The sequence below is a fragment of the Chiloscyllium plagiosum genome, unplaced genomic scaffold (assembly GCF_037043375.1).
Source record: "Chiloscyllium plagiosum isolate Xiang-an unplaced genomic scaffold, Cpla_swu_hap1 HiC_scaffold_14, whole genome shotgun sequence".
Lineage (NCBI taxonomy): Eukaryota > Metazoa > Chordata > Chondrichthyes > Orectolobiformes > Hemiscylliidae > Chiloscyllium > Chiloscyllium plagiosum.
Window position 1 is genome coordinate 3,089,459 of NW_028270152.1, and position 23,675 is coordinate 3,113,133.

The following is a 23,675-nucleotide window of genomic DNA, read 5'->3' on the forward strand; positions in this document are numbered from 1 at the left end:
AAACCTGGATCCCTGGCGCTGTGAGGCTGCAGTGCTAACCACTGAGCCACCGTGCCACAGGATCCTTGGTAAATTTCTGCAGTGCATCTTGTAGACAGTTCAGCAGTGTTGCTACTGAGCATCAGAGGTGGAGGGAATGGATTCTTGTGGATGTGGTGAACAGTTGCACTAACACAGACCAAGAAACTCTCAGATTTGATCTCCACTCTTCCAACTAATTTCCAACTAAACAACTTACACAAAAGCTTGTATTTATACAGCACCTATAAAATTGATCACACTGCACCTTAGGAAAGCTGTCAAAATAGAAGACTCTTACCAAAACAGTCCCAAGGTCGAGGAGCTTGAGTTAATGTGCAGAGACTGGATTGTTCGATGGAGATTTAATAGATGGTTTTATAAACAGTTTTGAGAAAATAGATTGTGAGATTGTCAGGATTTTGCAATGACAAGAGAGTTGGTAACCTGAGGACACAGATTTAATAACTGACAGAAAAACCTGAGAGAGGGAGAGAGAGTCATGGAGTCATCCAGCACAGAAACAGACCCTTTGGTTTAACTCGTCCATACCAACCAGATGCCAATCAAGTTTCCCAAACCACTCTAGTCCCATTTGCCTACATTTAGCCTATATCCCTCTAAACCAATTCTATTCATGTACCTGTCCAAATATCTTTGAAATGTTGTAATTGTACTTGTATCTACCACTTCCTCTGGCAATTCATTCCACATATGTACCACCCTCTGTGTGAAAATGTTGCCCTAATGTCCCTTTTAAACCTTTCTCCTCTCACCTTAAACCCAAAGCCTCTAGTTTTGAACTCCCCTGGGGAAAAGACCTTTGCTATTCACCTCATCTGTGCTCCTCATGATTTTATAAACCTCTATAAGGTCACTCCTCAACCTCTTATGACCTAGCCTATCCAGCCTCTCTTTATAATTCAGATCCTTCAGTCTTAGTAGAGAGAGGAGGGAGTTTTATTACACAGCGAGTTGCCATCTGGAATATACTCCCTGAAGAGGAACTGAAAACAGATTCAACAATAATTCGGAAAAGGAGAAAGTTGCAGAGCTAGAGATATTGTGTTGTCCCTTTCTGTAACAGACACATTTCATAGCTTGTTTCAATGAGATGAAATGAAACATCAATGTTATTGTTCGATTCTGTATTTAATTCGTGTATGGGTTGTAGATATCGCTAGGAAGGTCAGCTTTCATTCTCCATTCTTACTGGAAATCTGGAATAAAATCAGGAAGTGTTGTAGAAACTTGTCAGGCCTGGCAGCAGCTGTAGAGAGAGGAATAAGATTAACGTCTCAAGTCCGATATCACTCTTCTTTGAAACACAGTGGAGTTTCTGGGACATGTAATGTTTTTCTTCCTAATTGCCTTTGAAATAACTCTCTGCAGAGGTCAGTATCCCGTCACCAAGTCAGTCTTTATTTACATGAGGACTTTGAGAACTGACCCTGAAGAGGCAGTTCCCAGAGTGTCATTATCGTTGACACTACTCTTTTTATCCACCAGCCAGGGTTCTCTGATTGGACCATGGTAATAGCCCTAATCAAGGAACTCCTATGCTATGGGGTCCAGCGAGCTGATCTCATTTCTTCATCTCTTGAAATGAGTGGTCTCTTCTGACATTGCAGAGGACAGGCAAGGGGTAACCACATTGCTGTAGATCTGCAGTCACATGTAGGCTAGCCCAAAAAAGATCAGGATATCCAGCAAATTTTAACAATTGGCAGTGGTTACATTATTAGTTTAGCTTTTAGATCAAATTTCACCAGCTGCCTAGGTGAGATTCAAACCCTCAGCCCCACATCATAATCCTAGGGTTCTGAGTTACTAGTCCAGTGACATTACCACTAAACCACAATTCTCACAGTCTCTGAACAGAGAAAGAAGGAAAAGGATTTACACACAAAGGATAGGGACTGATGGTGAAAAGGATGGGAATTCAGTGGGCGGTTGGCCAGTTGGAAACTATGGTCATTAAGTCCTGAGTGACCCCAGCGTCACCTCTCTCTGTCTCCAATTTTGCTCTCATCAGCATACACTGAGAGATCAAAAAAACCCCAAACCATCAAGAGCTGGAGGGGTTTAGCCACATTGCAGCACAAGATGGACAGATAATGGCATCAGTGAGGGCAGCTGTGAATCTGATTACAAACATTCTCTGAACAACCCATTCCTTCATCACTAAATAACCTCGATACAAAAGCCAACTCTTGGTGAATTCCATTACCTCACAGAGGCTTCTTCAGAATAATTTTCCAACCTCTTCAGGAACCAGAGTCTCTATTGTTCAAACAGGATGAGGCTACTCAGCCCTTCCACATTATCTAATATTCAACTAGATCACAGCTGACTGGTGTCTCCATGACCTCCTTCTCCATCACAAATCTATCAAAGTCCATTTTGACATCTTCAGTTGGCTCCCAGCCTCAACAGCTTGTTTTTGGGTAGAAGGGGAAAAGAGAGAGAAAGAGTTCCAGATGTCCACTCCTCTCAGTGGGAGGAAATGCTTCCTGCCAACTCCCCTGAAAGGTCTCCTTCAAACTTTAAGGTTCTGACCCTTCTTTGTAAAGTCCACTCACCTGAGAAAATCCTTTATATCCACTCTATCAAATCGTAAAGCATAGAAACTAACAAATACAGAATGACTCATAACTCAGAAGGAGACCATTCGGCCTGTTATATTCATGCTGGCTCTCTGCAAGAGTAGTTCTTCTTCCAATCTTTCCCTGTCATTACTTTGAATCAACCTGTTCAGAAACGTTTGACATCCAGGACTGGTAGGACTTTAAGAGGCTCTAGTACAGTGCTGAAAAATGTGGTGCTGGAAAAGTGCAGCAGGTCAGGCAGCATCCAAGGAGCAGGAGAATCGACGTTTCGGGCATAAGCACTTCTTCAGGAATCCTCTCTACAACCTTTCTCCCAAAGAAACAGTATCTCCCTCCACACTCGGCCCAGTTCATCAAGATTGTGACATCTCCTCCCGGCTCTTCTCTTCTCCAGTGAAAACAATCCTAACTTTGGCAATCCATCTTTCCAACTGAAGTCTCTCATCCCTGGAACCTTATAAACTTCTACTGCACCCTCTCCAATGCCCACATATCCTCCAGAAACAGCGGTTCCTGGAACTGAGGCATAACCGGTATCTTATAACATTTGTCGTAATTTTCTTAACCACCCTAAACCCCTCACTTAGCCCAGGGGTGGGGAACCTGCGGCCTTGAGGCTGCATGCGGCGTTCTAGGACATTGAGTGTGGCCTTTTGAATGAATCCAAATTTTGCAGAACAAATCTTTTACTTTTTATTAATTTTTTTTGTCCTTTATTATTTTTATTTTAATCTTAAAATGAATGTATTTAAAATACCAGAGAATAATCCCCACTTATTGCTACGAATCTACATTCTCCTACTTAACTAAAATCAAGACGCCCTTAAGGTCACAAATGACGGATACCCATCTAGAGGATCAGCTAAAACTGCAGACCTCCATGCCGCAACCAAATATTCAAATGCTTTCCTACAAAAAGCAGTCACAACAAAGTCATTAAAAGGTTAGTTAACTTTAGAATTAACATTTTTTTCATTTTTTTTTAGTTAGTTAGTACACAGTAGTTAGATTTTTACAAAGTAATGTGAATTTTGAAGAATACATAATTGAAGTTTCTTGGATGTGGCTTTATTAGATTACAACTAACATAATGCGGCCTTCCAACATGAAAAGGTTCCCCACCTCTGACTTAGACCAACCCTTGATCTTTATACCAAGCATTATGAGCTTTGTCTCCTGAGCTGGCCTCATGATTTAACCCTTTCAACCCCAGGATTATTGTGATGATTCGGTTTTGTTCTTTCTCGAGGTCATTATCTCCTTTCTGAGGTGCCTAGGACTGAACTCAGTTCCATCAGTCTCCACAGGCAGTGTTTACCAGGGTGATAGTGAGTGGGAGCAGGGACTGTGTCTGAGATTCCTCTCTCTTTATTTCTAATCCAGCTCTTCACCCTGACCTCGAGGCATAGAGAAGCTGATCCAGGAGGGAAGCCTCACGTTGCCGAAGAAATGTGAATCTCCAGAACAGGTCATTGTGCTCCCTTCCTGGGCCTCACTCACTCTGTCTACAATCTACACCCCCACTCCAGGGCCAACGCCTCCTCACTAATGCACCTTTATAATCCACTGAGGCTGTGTGACACAAGCCCATTGTCCAGAAAACCAGCCAGTGAGCCCAATGTCCTGACCTTTTAATCTCCATGGTAACTCATTCTCTGCAATTTAGATTCATTAAACTCCCTTTAGGGGCCATCAAGTGTTTACAGTGGGTGATTAGAGAGTTAATGTGTGCAGTGTCCAAATATTGAATTAAAATCCTCTACTATGCTGAAAAGGCAATGCTAGATAAAGAGGAGCAGCTCATGCACTGAACTGAGACAGAAAATCCAGCAGTGCTGGGTACACGGAGGTTCCAATTCAAACATTTGTAAAGACCATCTGTATCAGAGCAAATCAAGTCAGAAAGATGTCAAGAGGTTTGGATAGAACACCTAATTTTTTTACCAGAGCACAGAGACCTCACAGTGAGGGCTTCCAACTGTAGAAAACAACCATTTTTTTGGTCAACTTCAAACACTCCCAGGACAGGGTTAAAAATCACACAACACCAGGTTATAGTCCAACAGGTTTAATTGGAAGCACACTAGCTTTCGGAGTGACGCTCCTTCATCAGGTTATAGTGGAGGGCTCGATCATAACATAGAACCTGATGAAGGAGCATCGCTCCGAAAGCTAGTGTGCTTCCAATTAAACCTGTTGGACTATAACCTGGTGTTGTGTGATTTTTAACTTTGTACACCCCAGTCCAACACCGGCATCTCCAAATCCCAGGACAGGGACAGCACGGGGTTAGATACAGGGTAAAGTTCCCTCTACACTGTCCCCCATCAAACATTCCCAGGACAGGGACAGCACGGGGTTAGATACAGAGTAAAGCTCCCTCTACACTGTCCGCATCAAATACTCGCAGGACAGGGGGTTAGATACAGAGCAAAGCTCTCTCTACACTGTCCCCATCAAACATTCCCAGGACAGGGACAGCATGGGGTTAGATGCAGAGTAAAACTCCCTCTGCACTGTCCCGCATCAAACAGTCCCAGGACAGGGACAGCATGGGGTTAGATGCAGAGTAAAGCTCCCTCTACACTGTCCCCATCAAACACTCCCAGGACGGGGACAGCACAGGGTTAGATACAGAGTAAAGCTCCCTCTACACTGTCCCCATCAGACACTAGTGTACAGGGAGGGCCAGCTTCAAGAGCACAGAGGGGACAAAAATCTTAAAGTTGGCCCTCATCCCAGTTATGATCGGAGGAAATGTTCCATTTCACGCAGCATTTGAGATGATAATAGACGTGCGGCTTGAATCAGATTGAACACAAGAGCAGGAAGGGCAAGGAGAGGGTGGGCAAGCCTTCCGTTTCCTGCAGCTGGACTCAGTGGGAAACATTCTTAGAAACCCTGCTGTTTTCTCAAGCTGGATTCCTGTCGGTCTTTTTCCTTGGCTCTGTCGATTGTACAGTTTTGAAACGATCAGCGTGGTGGGAATTTATACAAAAACAACAATTTGTAATAATGAAGCATCTCTAACATAATCCCCCATCCAAGGTGCTTCATGGGTACATCATGGCACTGAACCAGGCAGGAAGAGATTACGATGCATGTCAGAAATGCTTGCTGAGAAAGGTTGCCTTGTCCAACAGGAGATGAGGAAAGCAAATAGGATTCAGGAGGAAAACCCAGAGCTTAAAGCCTAGGGAACAAACAACACAGTTACTAACAGTGGGGCAATTAAAATTAGCAATGCTGTAAAAGCCAGAACGTGAGAGTGTTTTGAGGCTTGTGGGGCTGGAGGAGATTACAGGGAAATGAAAGGATGGAGCCACAGAGAGAGCTGAAAATAAGAATAGCAATTTTAAAATCAAGCTGTTGGTTTACCAACCACCTGGTATAGGTCAAGGAAATCACAGGTAATGGGTGAATGGAACCTGGGGCAAGTTATGACTGACAGTTAAATTTTAGTTTCAAGTTTCCAGAGGGCATTTAAGTGGGATGCCAGTCAGGAGTGTGTTGGAATAGTCAGCATTGAGAGGTAACAGAGGGACGCCTCAGGGTTTCAGCAGCAGATAAACTCAAGCAGTGACAAGATCAGAATAGGAGCCCTCTTTTAATGCAGTGGTAGTGTCCCTACCGTTGGATCAGGAGGTCTGGGCTCAAGTCCGATCCGCTCCAAATGTGTGTAATAACAGCTCTGAAGAGGATGATTAGAAAAATCAGCAGTCTTAGTGATGACCCACTGATCAGAAATAGTCACATGATGTTACAAACAGGTGAGTTCAGGCTTGGATTGATGCCAGGGAGATGGGATTGGTCGCTGGGGAGCAGAGTTTGGGGTTGGGCCTGAGAACGATAATTTCAGCCTTGCAAATATTGAAATGGGAGGAACTTTGTGCTCATCCAGTGCTGGATGTGAACACTGGGATGATAATTCCGAGACAGTGTAGGAGTTGAGATGAAGCTCCTGTCCGTGTGGAAACAAATGCTGTGTCTTTGGATGTGAGGCTGCTGAGGGCAGCAAGTGGATGCACAAGGATTGATCTTTCTGGAACCAGAAAACTGGGATCCAGGTGACTGATCTTCACGTTACAAATATAAATAAAGCTGCCAGTTATCATCTGTTGGAGTGAACTAGGAATTACAGCCTGAGGATTGAATCCCAGGTCAATAGAGCTGTAGACTCCCCATTGAATCCCAGTCACAACAGTGAGTGGCTGACTGTCTAATAGTGCTTTCTGTTGGTCAGGCTGTCACCTTGATTGTTGTAGCAGTTTCGTAACAGTTTCTGCCCTACTGTTGTTAGAATACTAAATGGACTCACAAAATCTTAACATTCACCTGTACCTGTGTTTTTGTTTTTGCCGCTGTTTACCTGTTATTTACTATCTATGCTACTTAACTCTGATCTGCCTGGATTGCTCGCAAGTCAAAGCTTTTCACTGTGCCTCAGTACATGTGACAATCAATTCAATTCAATTCAATTGTATCTCAGTGAAGGGTTGGATTTCTACGTTAAAGAGAGATTTGAAAATACAAGCTGCTGTCACAAAGCTGGTGCTTTGAGTAAAATGACCATCGTGACTACCTGGTCAGGTCCACACACCCCTACAACCCACCCTCCCATCCTGGCACCTTCCCCTGCCACCGCAGGAATTGTAAAACCTGCGCCCACACCTCTTCCCTCGCCTCCATCCAAGGCCCTAAAGGAGCCTTCCACATCCATCAAAGTTTTATCTGCACACCCACCAATATCATTTATTGTATCAGTTGCTCCCGATGCGGTCTCCTCAACATTGGGGAGACTGGGCGCCTCCTAGCAGAGCGCTTTAGAGAACATCTCTGGGACACCCACACCAATCAACCACACCGCCCTGTGGCCCAACATTTCAACTCCCCCTCTCACTCTGCCGAGGACATGGAGGTCCTGGGCCTCCTTCACCGCCGCTCCCTCATCACCAGACGCCTGGAGGAAGAATGCCTCATCTTCCCCCTCGGAACACTTCAACCCCAGGGCATCAATGTGAACTTCAACAGTTTCCTCATTTCTCCTTCCCCCACCTCACCCCAGTTCCAAACTTCCAGCTCAGCACTGTCCCCATGACTTGTCCTACCTGCCTATCTTCTTTTCCACCTATCCACTCCACCCTCCTCCCTGACATATCACCTTCATCCCCTCCCCCACTCACCTATTGTACTCTATGCTACTTTCTTCCCATCCCCACCCTCCTCTCATTTATCTCCCCACCCTTCAGGCACGCTGCCTGTATTCCTGATGAAGGGCTTTTGCCCGAAACGTCAATTTTACTGCTCCTCAGATGCTGCCTGAACTGCTGTGCTTTTCCAGCACCACTCTAATCTAGAATCTGGTTTCCAGCATCTGCAGTCATTGCTTTTACCATCCAATGTAATGGCAGAATCTCAGTGGTTAGAATGTACAAGACCCATCCCTGTCAATACACAGTGACCTACTCTCGGGCAATTAGGGTGTTACTTCACAGTGCCCTTGATTAGGGACCGAGATGCAGATAGAAAGAAGGACAAAAGGAAAATGAGATAAAGCTGGTAAAAGAGAAATGGAGAGAGCACGACAGAGAGTCCAATCCTGGAAAGTCTTTCCTAACAGCACTGTCGGCATTGTTAATATTTGATTAATCATATTGTTCAATTTGTTAATGTCTTTATTTATGGTTAAAAATAAACAGGAGGGTCTCTTGTAGTGTGGTGATAATGTCCCTACCTCTGACTCAGGTTCAAATCCCACCTGCTCCAAAGGCATGTAATAACTTACCTGAACAGAAAAACATCTCTTAGAAAATACCTTTAAAATACAGGTGGTGGCTATTAATTATAGAAGAAGTATATAGGGAGCAGAGGAAGTTTGTGGTGCTGTGGTAGTGCCCTATCTCTACTAAAGCAGTGTCATTATTTGAATCATACCGCACAGAATAGGCCCTTCAGCCTATCAAGTCAACACCAACAAAAAATCTTATCTACACTGGACCCACTTTCCAGCACTGGGGCCATAGCCTTGAATGTCCTGACATTTCAGCTGCTCATCCAAGTACTTTTTAAAGGTTGGGAGATTTCCTGCCTCAGTGACACTGCAGCACATTCCAGACCCCTACCACCCTCTGGATGAAAAAGGCTTTTCTCAAATCCCCTGAAAACCTCCTGCCTTTCACTTTAAAATGATACCCCCTTGTTATTGACCCTTCGACTAAGGGGAATAACTTTTCTATTCACCCTTTATCAGGTCCTCCTTTAATCTTCTCTGCTCCAAAGAAAACAATCCAAGCTTATCCAGCCTCTCTTCATTGTTAGGCAAAAGTGAGGACCGCAGATGCTGGAAATCAAAGTCTAGATTAGAGTGGTGCTGGAAAAGCACAGCAGGTCAGGCAGCATCCGAGGAGCAGGAAAATCAACGTTTTGGGCAAAAGCCCTTAACTCTTCATAGTTAAACTGCTCCATCCCCAGGTAACATCCTGGTGAATCTCCTCTGCACTCCCTTCCATAAAATCACATCCTTGCTATAGTGCAGTGATCAGTACTCCAGGTGTGGCCTCACCAAATTCCTGTACAGCACCAACATCACCTCCCTGCTCTTATAATCTATACCACCATTGATAAAAACAAGTGTCTCATATGCCTCCTTAACTACCTATTAACTTGTCTTGCCACGCTCTGAGATCTCTCTGTTCCTCTGAGCTTCCTAGTGTCCTGCTATTCATTGATTACTCCCTTGTGTTGTACCTCGTCCAAATTCCATCAATGATAACTTTGGGCAAGCGCAGTCGATTTTCCTGCTCCTCGGATGCTGCCTGACCTGCTGTGCTTTTCTAGCACCACTCTAATCTAGAATCTGGTTTCCAGCATCTGCAGTCCTTGTTTTTACGCAGTAGATAATGGTACAGTCACATGATCCCGGTTATAAGAAAGTTGTGTGATAGTAGCAATGGGACCGGAATCACATTATAGCCAAGGAAAGTTCACTTTCTACAAATAATGATCTAAGAAGTGCGTCGAAGAAATGTGCGATATAGCAGAACCAACTGTATTGTCACTGGATTAGTAATCCAGGTAATGATCCAGGAACACAGTTTACAGTCCAATCATGGCAGATGACAGCACTTGAATTTTCAAAAATGAAGAGTAATTAACTCATGAAACCATTGCAATATAAATCCATCTGATTCCTGAGTGCCCTTTCAGGGCTCTTGTGGTGAAGGGGTTGGGTCTCAATCCCTGGCCAAAAGGTTGGAGTTTCAAATCCCACTAGCCCCAGAGGTGTGTCATAACATGTCAGGCTGATCTAAAATAATTTATATACAGGAAGGATTGGATGGGCGACAAGAAGAGAACGACTGAGGAAGTCAATAAACTGTCTCCATAAATGAAGACATAACGTGTTTTGATTTCAATTTTCCCAAACAGCCTGGAGTCTATTAACAGATATGATGACTCAACACAGACTGCAACAGTTCAATTGTGGGAGAGGGGGAGAAACCTGTTCACCAGCATCTTCTCCAGGGGGATTAGAGACCAGCATTAATTGCTGCCCCCAGCCAGTGACACCCACATCCTATCAACAGAGGAACAGAAGAGGACAATACAACAGCAAAAGAAAGACAGACAGCAACATAGAAAGTGTGAGAGGAGGAGAGACAGCTAGATTGCAAAGGACAAATAGAAAAAGAAAAAGACACTCCTGGGAGTGAGAGCATTACCAGCTGCTAGAGTTGAGTTGGACATCCTTCTCAGTGAATCACTGTCCATTCCACAAAAGCTGCTCATTCACAGAAATCTGGATGATGTTGGTGGAGAGTTGAGCTTGGAACAGCAAGGGGAAACTCAGGGACTGAATAGCGCGATGTTCCAGTGAGTGTACTGAGAGCAGACGTGGGGCTTCAGCACTGCATCAATGTCAGATGTCCATGCCCCAGGGATCAACACCATCTCAATGTCAGATGTCCATGCCCCAGGGATCAACACCATCTCAATGTATGTTTCAACAAAGCACAAGAACCAATTTGACTGCTCGGTCCTACCAGACTCTCCAATAAAACCCTGCAGCTGCCCCCCCCCCCCCCCCCCCACCCCTCTGCTCTCCCTATTCCTCTCCACTGCTGGAACTGCTGAAGGAACTTGGGATAAAATTCCCCTGCCTGATACATGGTCCCCATGATCACTGCTCAGGGTGCATTAGTAAGTGTGTGCCATTCTTATCCTAGTAGTGTTTGATGGGGGACAGTGAAGATGGAGTTTTACTCTGTACCTGATCCCATCCTGCCCCTGTCCTGGGGGTGTTTGATGAGGACAGTGAGAGGAAGATTTACTTTCAGTTTAAACGTGTAGAGAGGGCTTTACCCTGTAACCAACCACATGCTGCACAAGGGCTGGGAGTGTTGAATAATCCCAATGATCACTGCTCACGGTGTATGTGCCATTCCTGAGCTGGGAGGGTTTGATGGGGCATGAGTAGAGGGTCAGCCAGGAAGGGAGCTTCTGGCTAAGATTCTGAACTATTTCATGTGTGTATAATGCACCTGGCAACTTAAGACTGTGCAGGAGACCAGAAGCATCACATTCCTCCTTGTACTATCATGTAACCTTTCCCCTCTTCCTCTCTCTCCTCTTCCCTTTATTACCTCCCCCCCCAAATGCTTCCCATCCTGTCCCTCATTCTTTACTTGCCTTACTCCTTCCATCCCATCCCATCCCATCGTCTTGTTCTTCCAACCGCTTCCTCGCCATTATTCTCAAATAAAATGAAGACAATCACTTGAGGCCACAATATGATCGTTTTGTACATTTAGATAAATCCTCAGGCCCTGTCTGTGTAGGCAAAACTAATTTGGACAAACATTGACCCATTCTCATTTAAAAAAAGTGGTCATGGAGACAGCCAATCTCTGATAGATTTTTATGAAAACTCCCTGACCAATCAGAATCTCACTGCCTGATCTGTGAATGAAGATTGACAGTTAACTGCATTTCCATGCCAACTATGGCCCAACCCCAGCACGCTTGTGTCATTCTGCAGGAAATAGTGTCTCTTTTTGTTCTGATTTGGAGGTGCCGGTGTTGGACTGGGGTGTACAAAGTTAAAAATCACACAACACCAGGTTATAGTGCAACAGGTTTAATTGGAAGCACACTAGCTTTCAGAGCAACGCTCCATTGCCTGATGAAGGAGCGTAGCTCCGAAAGCTAGTGTGCTTCCAATTAAACCTGTTGGACTATAACCTGGTGTTGTGTGATTTTTAACTTTTTGTTCTAAGTCTATTTCTTGCTACTCAAGACGAAAATGTTCAGCTTCTTGTCTCATTTTTAGCAATGCACAAACCAAACTGTTTGGATTAAGAATGTGTAATGAGCAGAATTTGACTCTGATGTCCAACACCTGTACTGGCTCACTGCAGTTTTACTGAGACAATCTGTGAATATGCAGAGTTGAACCATACTGTTTCTGTACAAGCCTCACAGCCAGTCCCTCTGGGAAAGTAAGTGGAGCAGGACATATGTACCAGGACAGACAGGAACATCACAGGGAGATCAGGCTTCTAGGAAAGCCAGTCAGGCAAGGGGCAGTGGGAGAGTGTGTCCAGCTGACTGAGAGAGGGACTGGCTGGGGGAGGTGGAGAAAGAGAGACAGACAGAGAGATGACTGAAAGACAGCACAGTTAGCGCAGGATTTCCTTCAGCTTTTCCACCTCAAGTGGTTAGGCTTGTTTAGACACCAAGAGTAACTGTTTATTTAATATCACGCTTTGGAACATAACAAATGCCAGGGAGATTTCTTTGGAGGAGAGAGTTTTTCTGTTCAGCTAAACAATCCCTGGATGAGTGCAGCTCCAATGAAACTCGAGCGGCTCAATACCATCCAGGACAAAGCAGCTCCTGCTCAGCACTCCCTCCACCACCAACACCATAAGGAGCAGCCGTGTGTACCACCTACAAGATATACTGGAGTGACTCACCAAGACTCCCCCAACAGCACCTTCCTAACCCATGATCATTATCCCCTGGTACAGTGCTCCTCCAATACCATTTGGAGCTTTGTAAATTGTTGTGGCACACGCTCTATGGCTGTGAGTGGGGTGGGGGTAGATGGTGACCTGTGGGAGTGAGGACAGGGCGAGGGGGGGGTGGTGAGAGAGAAAGTTGAGAGAGGGGGTGCGGTGAGGGTTGTGGGTAAAGGGGTTAGAACATAGAACATAGAAGAATACAGCGCAGTACAGGCCCTTTGGCCCTCGATGTTGCGCCGATCCAAGCCCACCTAACCTATACTAACCCACTATCCTCCATATACCTATCCAATGCCCGCTTAAATGCCCATAAAGAGGGAGAGTCCACCACTGCTACTGGCAGGGCATTCCATGAACTTACGACTCGCTGAGTGAAGAACCTACCCCTAACTTCAGTCCTATATCTACCCCCCCTTAATTTAAAGCTATGCCCCCTTGTAATACCCGACTCCATACGCGGGAAAAGGTTCACACTGTCAACCCTATCTAACCCCCTAATCATCTTGTACACCTCAATCAAGTCACCCCTAAACCTTCTTTTCTCTAATGAAAACAGCCCCAAGTGTCTCAGTCTTTCCTCATACGATCTTCCTTCCATACCAGGCAACATCCTGGTAAACCTCCTCTGCACCCGTTCCAGTGCTTCCACGTCCTTCCTATAGTATGGCGACCAAAACTGCACACAATATTCCAGATGCGGCCGCACCAGAGTCTTATACAACTGCATCATGACCTCAGGACTCCGGAACTCAATTCCTCTACCAATAAAAGCCAGTACGCCATATGCCTTCCTCACCGCACTATTTACCTGGGTGGCAACTTTCAGAGATCTGTGTACGTGGACACCAAGATCCCTCTGCTCATCCACACTACCAAGTATCCGACCATTAGCCCAGTACCCCATCTTTTTGTTATTCTTCCCAAAGTGAATCACCTCACACTTAGCTACATTGAATTCCATTTGCCACCTTTCTGCCCAGCTCTGCAGCTTCTCTATATCCTGCTGTAACCTGCCACATCCTTCCTCACTGTCAACAACTCCTCCGACTTTCGTATCATCCGCAAACTTGCTCACCCAACCTTCTAACCCCTCTTCCAGGTCATTTATAAAAATGACAAACAGCAATGGTCCCAAAACAGATCCTTGCGGAACACCGCTAGTGACGGCACTCCATGAAGAAACTTTGCCATCAACTACTACCCTCTGTCTTCTTCCATCCAACCAATTCCTAATCCAAACCTCCAACTCACCCTCAATGCCATATCTCCGTATTTTCTGCAGTAGCCTACCATGGGGAACCTTATCAAACGCCTTACTAAAGTCCATATATACCACATCTACCGCTTTCCCCTCATCAACCTCCTTCGTCACCTTTTCAAAGAATTCAATAAGGTTTGTGAGGCACGACCTGCCCTTCACAAAACCATGCTGACAATCCTTGATCACATTATTCCTATCCAGATGTGCATAAATCCTATCCCTTACAATTCTCTCTAAGACTTTGCACACAACAGAAGTGAGACTCACCGGCCTATAGTTACTAGGGTTATCCCTACTCCCCTTTTTGAACAAGGGAACCACATTTGCTATCCTCCAGTCTTCTGGCACTACTCCTGTAGACAAAGAGGACATAAAAATCAAGGCCAATGGCTCTGCAATCTCCTCCCTTGCTTCCCAGAGAATCCTAGGATAAATGCCATCAGGCCCAGGGGACTTATCTATTTTCACCTTTTCCAGGATGTCCAACACCTCTTCTCTACATACCTCAAAGCCATCCATTCTACTTATTTGTGACTCAGTATTCGCATCAACGACAATGCCCTGTTCCTGAGTAAATACTGAAGAAAAGTATTCATTCAGTGTCTCCCCAATCTCTTCCGCCTCCACACGCAACTTCCCACTACTATCCTTGACTGGACCTATTCCTACCCTCGTCATTCTTTTATTCCTAACATACCTATAGAAAGCCTTAGGGTTTTCCCTAATCCTACCGACTAAGGACCTTTCATGTCCCCTCCTTGCTGCTCTTAGCTCTCTCTTCAGGTCCTTCCTGGCTACCCTATAACTCTCAATCGCCCCAATTGAACCTTCACGTCTCATCTTAAGATAGGCCGCCCTCTTCCATTTAACAAGGGATTCCAATTCCTTATTAAACCACGGCTCCCTCGCACGACCCTTTCCTCCCAGCATGACAGGTACATAATTATCAAGGACACTCAATAGTTGCTCCTTGAACAAGCTCCACATATCATTTACACTCTTGCCTTGGAGTCTACTTTTCCAAGCCACACATCCTAAGTCATGCCTCACCGCATCATAATTTCCCTGACCCCAGCTATAACTCTTGCCCTGTAGTACACACTTATCCCTCTCCATCACGAGAGTAAAAATCACCGAATTATGGTCACTATCCCCAAAGTGCTTACCTACCTCTAATTCTAACACCTGGCCTGGTTCGTTACCCAGAACCAAATCCAGTATGGCCTCACCTCTTGTTGGCCTGTCTACATATTGTGTCAGGAAACTCTCCTGTACACATTGAACAAACACTGACCCATCTAACGAACTTGAGCTATAGCTTTCCCAATCAATATCAGGAAAGTTAAAGTCCCCCATAACAACCACCCTATTACTGTCACTCATCTCCTGAATCACCTTCCCTATCCTTTCTTCAATGATTCTAGGACTATTAGGAGGCCTGTAAAAGACTCCTAACAGGGTGACCTCACCTTTCCTATTCCTAACCTCAGCCCAAACTACCTCAGATGGCAAGTCCTCATCCATCGTCCTTTCCACCACTGTAATACTGCACCAACTGGCCAGCAGCTCCAACAGACCAATAGATCAGAAGTGGGCATTGCCAAGACAACAGGTAAGGGGTACAGTGGGAACCCCAACAGCCAGGGAAGTCAGAGCATTCGGTATTGGGTAGCCCCTCAGCAGGGGCAAGAGGGTGGGGCCTGGGTAGGTTTAATGCTCAGGGAGGAAAGGAGGGGAGGACTACCTTCTGGGACTGCAGAAAGGGAACAGTACAAAGGGTCGTACCCCAACCTTTCCTGATGCCAATTTCAAAACATTTTAAAACGTGCTGCCCACACCGGACTGTGCCAGCTATATTTTGGCATGGGCAGAGTAATCTGTTTTTATTTCATTGCACCTTCTAAATTGCCCAGAGGGCAGTTAAGGGTCAGCACAATTACTGTAAGTCTGGAGTCACCTGTAAGCTGGACTGGGTGAGGATGGTAGATTTCCTTCCCGAAAGGACTGTCGTGAGCCAGATGGGTTTTCCAAAAATTAGCAACACTTTCATGGTCATCATGAGACTCTTAGTGTTGATTCACTGAATTCCAATTCCACCAACTGCTGTCGTGGGATTCGAACCCAGGTCTGAAGAACCTGGGTTTCAGGATTGATAAAATAATGATAATGCAATGAGGTCATCATCTCCGCTATCATTGGGTTCAATTGAGCTTGTAACGAGTAAAAGTGACACTTAATTACACATCTTGTATAATGGGTGGGAACGTGCACCCACTTGACTTTATACACATCCCCCCACACACCCTGCAAAAACACCCCCCACAACAGCTCATACTACAGTCACAAACAGAGAGAGCAATTGGTCCAGAAATATCTCCTACTGCTGAAACTAGCAGCTGGATTTTCAAGATGGTCAATGAGCTGCCAGCTCCCCTCTCAATGCCCCTCAGAGTGAGGGTTCAGGAAATGCTACTATGTCTGACAGCTGTTCAGAACGATTTCAAAACAGAGTCCAGCTGGAGAGCCGCTCACACACGTTCAGCCCAGGAATGCACTGATGGCCTAATAAGCCCTTTTCTAAAATCAACCACATTCCATGGTACAGCATAGTATTACCCACACTCATTCGTCACTCACTGCATGCCAACTCAGAGACAAAGAAAGCACATCAAGTGGGTAATTGCCTCTTCATGAGTCAGGACAGCAAAGTTAGAAACAGATTAAAACATTCACTGACCTGTCCCCACCAGTACTATACCCCAGTGTCATACAGCAACAGACCTGTCCCCACCAGTACTGTACCCCAGTGTTATACAGCAACAGACCTGTCCCCACCAGTACTGTACCCCAGTGTTATACAGCAACAGACCCGTCCCCACCAGTACTGTACCCCAGTGTTATACAGCGACAGACCTGTCCCCACCAGTACTGTACCCCAGTGTAGTCCAGCGACAGACCTGTCCCCACCAGTACTGTACCCCAGTGTAGTACAGCAACAGACCTGTCCCCACCAGTACTGTACCCCAGTGTTATACAGCAACAGACCTGTCCCCACCAGTACTGTACCCCAGTGTTATACAGCAACAGACCTGTCCCCACCAGTACTGTACCCCAGTGTTATACAGCAACAGACCTGTCCCCACCAGTACTAGACCCCAATGTTATACAGTGACAGACCTGTCCCCACCAGTACTGTACCCCAGTGTTATACAGCGACACACCTGTCCCCACCGGTACTGTACCCCAGTGTTATACAGCGACAGACCTGTCCCCACCAGTACTGTACCCCAGTGTAATACAGCGACAGACCTGTCCCCACCAGTACTGTACCCCAGTGTTATACAGTGACAGACCTGTCCCCACCAGTACTGTACCCCAGTGTTATACAGCGACAGACCTGTCCCCACCAGTACTGTACCCCAGTGTAATACAGTGACAGACCTGTCCCCACCAGTACTGTACGCCAGTGTAATACAGCGACAGACCTGTCCCCACCAGTACTGTACCCCAGTGTAATACAGCGACAGACCTGTCCCCACCAGTACTGTACCCCAATGTTATACAGCGACAGACCTGTTCCCACCGGTACGGTTTCCCAGTGTAATACAGCGACAGACCTGTCCCCACCAGTACTGTACCCCTGTGTTATACAGTGACAGACCTGTCCCCACCAGTACTGTACCCCAGTGTTATACAGTGACAGACTTGTCCCCACCAGTACTGTACCCCAGTGTTATACAGTGACAGACCTGTCCCCACCAGTACTGTACCCCAGTGTAATACAGTGACAGACCTGTCCCCACCAGTACTGTACGCCAGTGTAATACAGCGACAGACCTGTCCCCACCAGTACTGTACCCCAGTGTAATACAGCGACAGACCTGTCCCCACCAGTACTGTACCCCAATGTTATACAGCGACAGACCTGTTCCCACCGGTACGGTTTCCCAGTGTAATACAGCGACAGACCTGTCCCCACCAGTACTGTACCCCTGTGTTATACAGTGACAGACCTGTCCCCACCAATACTGTACCCCAGTGTAATACAGCGACAGACCTGTCCCCACCAGTACTGTACCCCAATGTTATACAGGGACAGACCTGTCCCCACCAGTACTGTACCCCAGTGTAATACAGCGACAGACCTGTCCCCACCAGTACTGTACCCCAGTGTTATACAGCAACAGACCTGTCCCCACCAGTACTGTACCCCAGTGTTATACAGTGACAGACCTGTCCCCACCAATACTGTACCCCAGTGTTATACAGCGACAGACCCGTCCCCACCAGTACTGTACCCCAGTGTAATACAGCGACAGACCTGTCCCCACCAGTACTGTACCCCAGTGTAGTACAGCAACAGACCTGTCCCCACCAGTACTGTACCCTAGTGTTATACTGTGACAGACCTGTCCCCCACCAGTACTGTACCCCAGTGTAGTACAGCAACAGACCTGTCCCCACCAGTACTGTACCCCAGTGTTATACAGTTACAGACCTGTCCCACCAGTACTGTACCCCAGTGTTACACAGTGACAGACCTGTCCCCACCAGTACTGTACCCCAGTGTTATACAGTGACAGACCCGACCCCACCAGTACTGTACCCCAGTGTTATACAGTGACAGACCCGACCCCACCAGTACTGTACCCCTGTGTTATACAGTGACAGACCTGTCCCCACCAGTACTGTACCCCAGTGTTATACAGTGACAGACCTGTCCCACCAGTACTGTACCCCAGTGTTATACAGTGACAGACCTGTCCCCACCAGTACTGTACCCCAGTGTTATACAGCAACAGACCTGTCCCCACCAGTACTGTACCCCAGTGTTATACAGCGACAGACCTGTCCCCATCAGTACTATACCCCAATGTTATACAGTGACAGACCTGTCCCCACCAGTACTGTACCCCAGTGTTATACAGGGACAGACCTGTCCCCACCAGTACTGTACCCCAGTGTTATACAGTGACAGACCTGTCCCCACCAATACTGTACCCCAGTGTTATACAGCGACAGACCTGACCCCACCAGTACTGTACCCCAGTGTAATACAGCGACAGACCTGTCCCCACCAGTACTGTACCCCAGTGTAGTTCAGCAACAGACCTGTCCCCACCAGTACTGTACCCCAGTGTTATACAGTGACAGACCTGTCCCATCAGTACTGTACCCCAGTGTTATACAGTGACAGACCTGTCCCACCAGTACTGTACCCTAGTGTTATACTGTGACAGACCTGTCCCCCACCAGTACTGTACTCCAGTGTTATACAGTGACAGACCTGTCCCACCAGTACTGTGCCCCAGTGTTCTACAGCAACAGACCTGTCCCCACCAGTACTGTACCCCAGTGTAGTACAGCGACAGACCTGTCCCCACCAGTACTGTACCCCAGTGTAGTACAGCAACAGACCTGTCCCCACCAGTACTGTACCCTAGTGTTATACTGTGACAGACCTGTCCCCCACCAGTACTGTACCCCAGTGTAATACAGCGACAGACCTGTCCCCACCTGTACTGTACCCCAGTGTAGTACAGCAATAGACCTGTCCCCACCAGTACTGTACCCCAGTGTTATACAGCGACAGACCTGTCCCCACCAGTACTATACCCCAATGTTATACAGTGACAGACCTGTCCCCACCAGTACTGTACCCCAGGTGTTATACAGGGACAGACCTGTCCCCACCGGTACTGTACCCCAGTGTAATACAGCGACAGACCTGTCACCACTAATACTGTACCCCAGTGTTATACAGCGACAGACCCGTCCCCACCAGTACTGTACCCCAGTGTAATACAGCAACAGACCTGTCCCCACCAATACTGTACCCCAGTGTTATACAGCGACAGACCCGTCCCCACCAGTACTGTACCCCAGTGTAATACAGCGACAGACCTGTCCCCACCAGTACTGTACCCCAGTGTAGTACAGCAACAGACCTGTCCCCACCAGTACTGTACCCTAGTGTTATACTGTGACAGACCTGTCCCCCACCAGTACTGTACCCCAGTGTAGTACAGCAACAGACCTGTCCCCACCAGTACTGTACCCCAGTGTTATACAGTTACAGACCTGTCCCACCAGTACTGTATCCCAGTGTTATACAGTGACAGACCTGTCCCACCAGTACTGTACCCCAGTGTTATACAGTGACAGGCCTGTCCCACCAGTACTGTACCCCAGTGTTATACAGTGACAGACCTGTCCCGCCAGTACTGTACTCTAGTGCTATACTGTGACAGACCTGTCCCCCACCAGTACTGTACCCCAGTGTAGTACAGCAACAAACCTGTCCCCACCAGTACTGTGCCCCAGTGTAGTGCAGCAACAGACCTGTCCCCACCAGTACTGTACCCCAGTGTTATACAGTGACAGACCTGTTCCACCAGTACTGTACCCCAGTGTTATACAGTGACAGACCTGTTCCACCAGTACTGTACCCCAGTGTTATACAGTGACAGACCTGTCCCCACCAGTACTGTACCCCAGTGTTATACAGTGACAGACCTGTCCCCACCAGTACTGTACCCCAGTGTAGTACAGCAACAGACCTGTCCCCACCAGTACTGTACCCCAGTGTTATACAGTGACAGACCTGTCCCACCAGTACTGTACCCCAGTGTTATACAGTGACAGACCTGTCCCACCAGTACTGTACCCTAGTATAGTACAGCAACAGACCTGTCCCCACCAGTACTGTGCCCCAGTGTAGTACAGCAACAGACCTGTCCCCACCAGTACTGTACCCCAGTGTTATACAGTGACAGACTTGTTCCACCAGTACTGTACCCCAGTGTTATACAGTGACAGACCTGTTCCACCAGTACTGTACCCCAGTGTTATACAGTGACAGACCTGTCCCCACCAGTACTGTACCCCAGTGTTATACAGCGACAGACCTGTCCCCACCAGTACTGTACCCCAGTGTAGTACAGCAACAGACCTGTCCCCACCAGTACTGTACCCCAGTGTTATACAGTGACAGACCTGTCCCACCAGTACTGTACCCCAGTGTTATACAGTGACAGACCTGTCCCACCAGTACTGTACCCTAGTATAGTACAGCAACAGACCTGTCCCCACCAGTACTGTACCCCAGTGTTATTCAGTGACAGACCTGTCCCCACCAGTACTGTACCCCAGTGTTATACAGTGACAGACCCGTCCCCACCAGTACCGTACCCCAGTGTTATACAGTGACAGACCTGTCCCCACCAGTACCGTACCCCAGTGTTATACAGTGACAGACCTGTCCCCACCTGTACTGTACCCCAATGTAGTACAGCAACAGACCTGTCCCCACCAGTACTGTACCCCAGTGTTATACAGTGACAGACCTGTCCCCACCAGTACTGTACCCCAGTGTTATACAGTGACACACCTGTCCCCACCTGTACTGTACCCCAGTGTAGTACAGCAACAGACCTGTCCCCACCAGTACCGTACCCCTGTGTTATACAGTGACAGACCTGTCCCCACCAGTACCGTACCCAAGTGTTATACAGTGACAGACCTGTCCCCACCAGTACCGTACCCCAGTGTTATACAGTGACAGACCTGTCCCCACCAGTACTGTACCCCAGTGTTATACAGTGACAGACTTGTCCCCACCAGTACTGTACCCCAGTGTTATACACTGACAGACCTGTCCCCACCAGTACTGTACCCCAGTGTTATGCAGGAGCAGACATGTGCAGAACTGCTCTTTATCAAGACAGACCACTTAGTATAACCACAGGGAAAGTTGAACAGAGCATACACTCACCCTGGGCTGCCCAGAGATACTAGTAAAGGAGCAGGTCTCCCCTCGTGGGGAGTCTTTTACTCCCAGTTGACAAACGGTGAAGACATGAAAAATTCCTGAAGAAGGGCTTATGCCCGAAACTTCGATTCTCCTGTTCCTTTGATGCTGCCTGACCTGCTGCGCTTTTCCAGCAACACATTTTCCGGTCTGATCTCCAGCATCTGCAGTCCTCACTTTCTCCAAGCGGTGAAGACATGTTAGGATATGGACCCAAACTGTAACAGCTGTCTCATAGACTAGTCAAGCAGTTGTAGAATGTTGAAAAGACATTTGGATAAGTACATGAATAAGAAATGTTTGGAGGGACATGGGCCAAGCACAGGCAGATAAGATTAGTTTGGGATTATGGTCAGCACAACTGGAAGGACAGAATGGTCTATATCCATGCTGTATGACTCCAACTATGACTCTATTTCCAAGTCAGGTTGGTGAGGAGCTGAGAGGGGAACTTGCATGGGGTGGTGTTCTCTCGTATCTGCTGTCCTTGTCGTTCCAAATGGAAGTGGTCGTGGATTTGGAAGGTGCTATTTAATGATCTTTTGTGGATTTTATGTGGTACATCTTGTAGACTGTACCCACTGCTGCTACTGAGTGTTGTTGGTGGAGGGAGCGGATGTTTGCGAATGCAGTGCCAGTGAAGTGGGTTGCTTTGTCCTGGATGATGTCAAGCTTCTTGAGTGTTGTTAGAGCTGCACCCATCCAGGATCGAGGGAAAATAAATGTCAAGTTTGATCCTCAGTTAGCACGGAAGCTGGTATGATCTCAGAGGAAGGGATTATTTGAGAGAAAAAGTCAGTGACAGTTGGAAAAAGTCATCAGGGAATCACTGTTAGCTGGATTTCCAGAGATGAATCCGATCAGGATCCTGGGGAAGAGGATCTCCAGGCTAAACTGGGTGGTTTAGTTTGGAAATCTGATGTTGCATCCCACTTTATTTCTATATTAGGAATTGGGAATTGAGTGTGTGTGTGTCTTTTTATGTACTTAGGCTTGGAATGCGTACAACACTGACAAAGCAGTGAAGGTTCCCAATGTAGCACTCCCAATAGAACAGAACAAGATGCAGTAGGGAGGGAAATTCTTACCCGGGACATGTATTGCTCTGATTTTTTGTTAAAGCTCATTTTAAGATGGTGCCTGTGCACAAATAACCAAACTGACCCAACTCAATTTTGCTCTCAATCCTATTGGGGATTCGAAGTGCCGGTCAGAACACAAAAAAAAACCCTCACACTCATCTAAAAATGTCCAGCTCCTGGCGCTTAGAGCGGAACATTTTGTTTTCCAAGGTATTTGCCATTAAATATTTTTCCTGATTACTCACCGCAGAGTGTGAGGATGAGGGTGTTCATGGTCCCAAATGCAGCCTCTCGGTGGTAACGGTTGTGGGGAACTCCAGTTCCCAGGGCTGGTTGTTTGCAAACTTTCTGCGGGAAGTTGCAATCGGAAGCAGCGGCTCTCAGGATGGGGGCTCCTCGGAAAGCACCTGTCAGATCAGTCAGCCTAAACTGCAGCTCCTCACCCTCAGGACTGCAACTGACAACACTCCGAAACTAATCACTATGTGTTCAGTGCCCCTTCACTCAGACCCTCCCATCACACACTCCCATCTCAGCAGCTGAGATATTTAAAACTGAGAGATGGAAAAAACCGCAGTGGATCAGAGCTGGGATTGGAGTGAGATACAGACAAAGAGCCGGAGGAGGGGGAAGCGGAATCGGAGTCAGTTTGGAATATAGAGATCTAGCTAGCGCTGGAGTGAGTCAGTGGGAGTTGGGGCTGGAGTCAGTGGGAGTTGGGGCTGGAGTGAGTGGGAGTTGGGGCTGGAGTGAGTCAGTGGGAGTTGGGGCTGGAGTGAGTCAGTGGGAGTTGGGGCTGGAGTGAGTCAGTATAGTCTCAATATCAATGTTTTAGTATCAAAATGGCAGTGGATAAAGTAATGGGAGCTAAAG

The 23,675-nt window shown here is 46.9% G+C and overlaps 1 protein-coding gene across 2 annotated transcripts in view; it reads right to left on the reverse strand.

Moving 5' to 3' along the window:
• Positions 1 to 23,299, reverse strand: part of lamb2 (laminin, beta 2 (laminin S)) — a 172,283-nt gene extending 148,984 nt beyond the window's left edge. For both annotated transcript variants that reach the window (XM_087994030.1, XM_087994029.1), the window contains exon 1: positions 23,048 to 23,299. In XM_087994030.1, coding sequence (XP_087850156.1) covers positions 23,048 to 23,075 — 28 coding nt within the window. In that variant the 5' untranslated portion in view covers positions 23,076 to 23,299. The remainder of the gene's footprint in view (positions 1 to 23,047) is intronic.
• Positions 23,300 to 23,675: the final 376 nt, after the last annotated feature.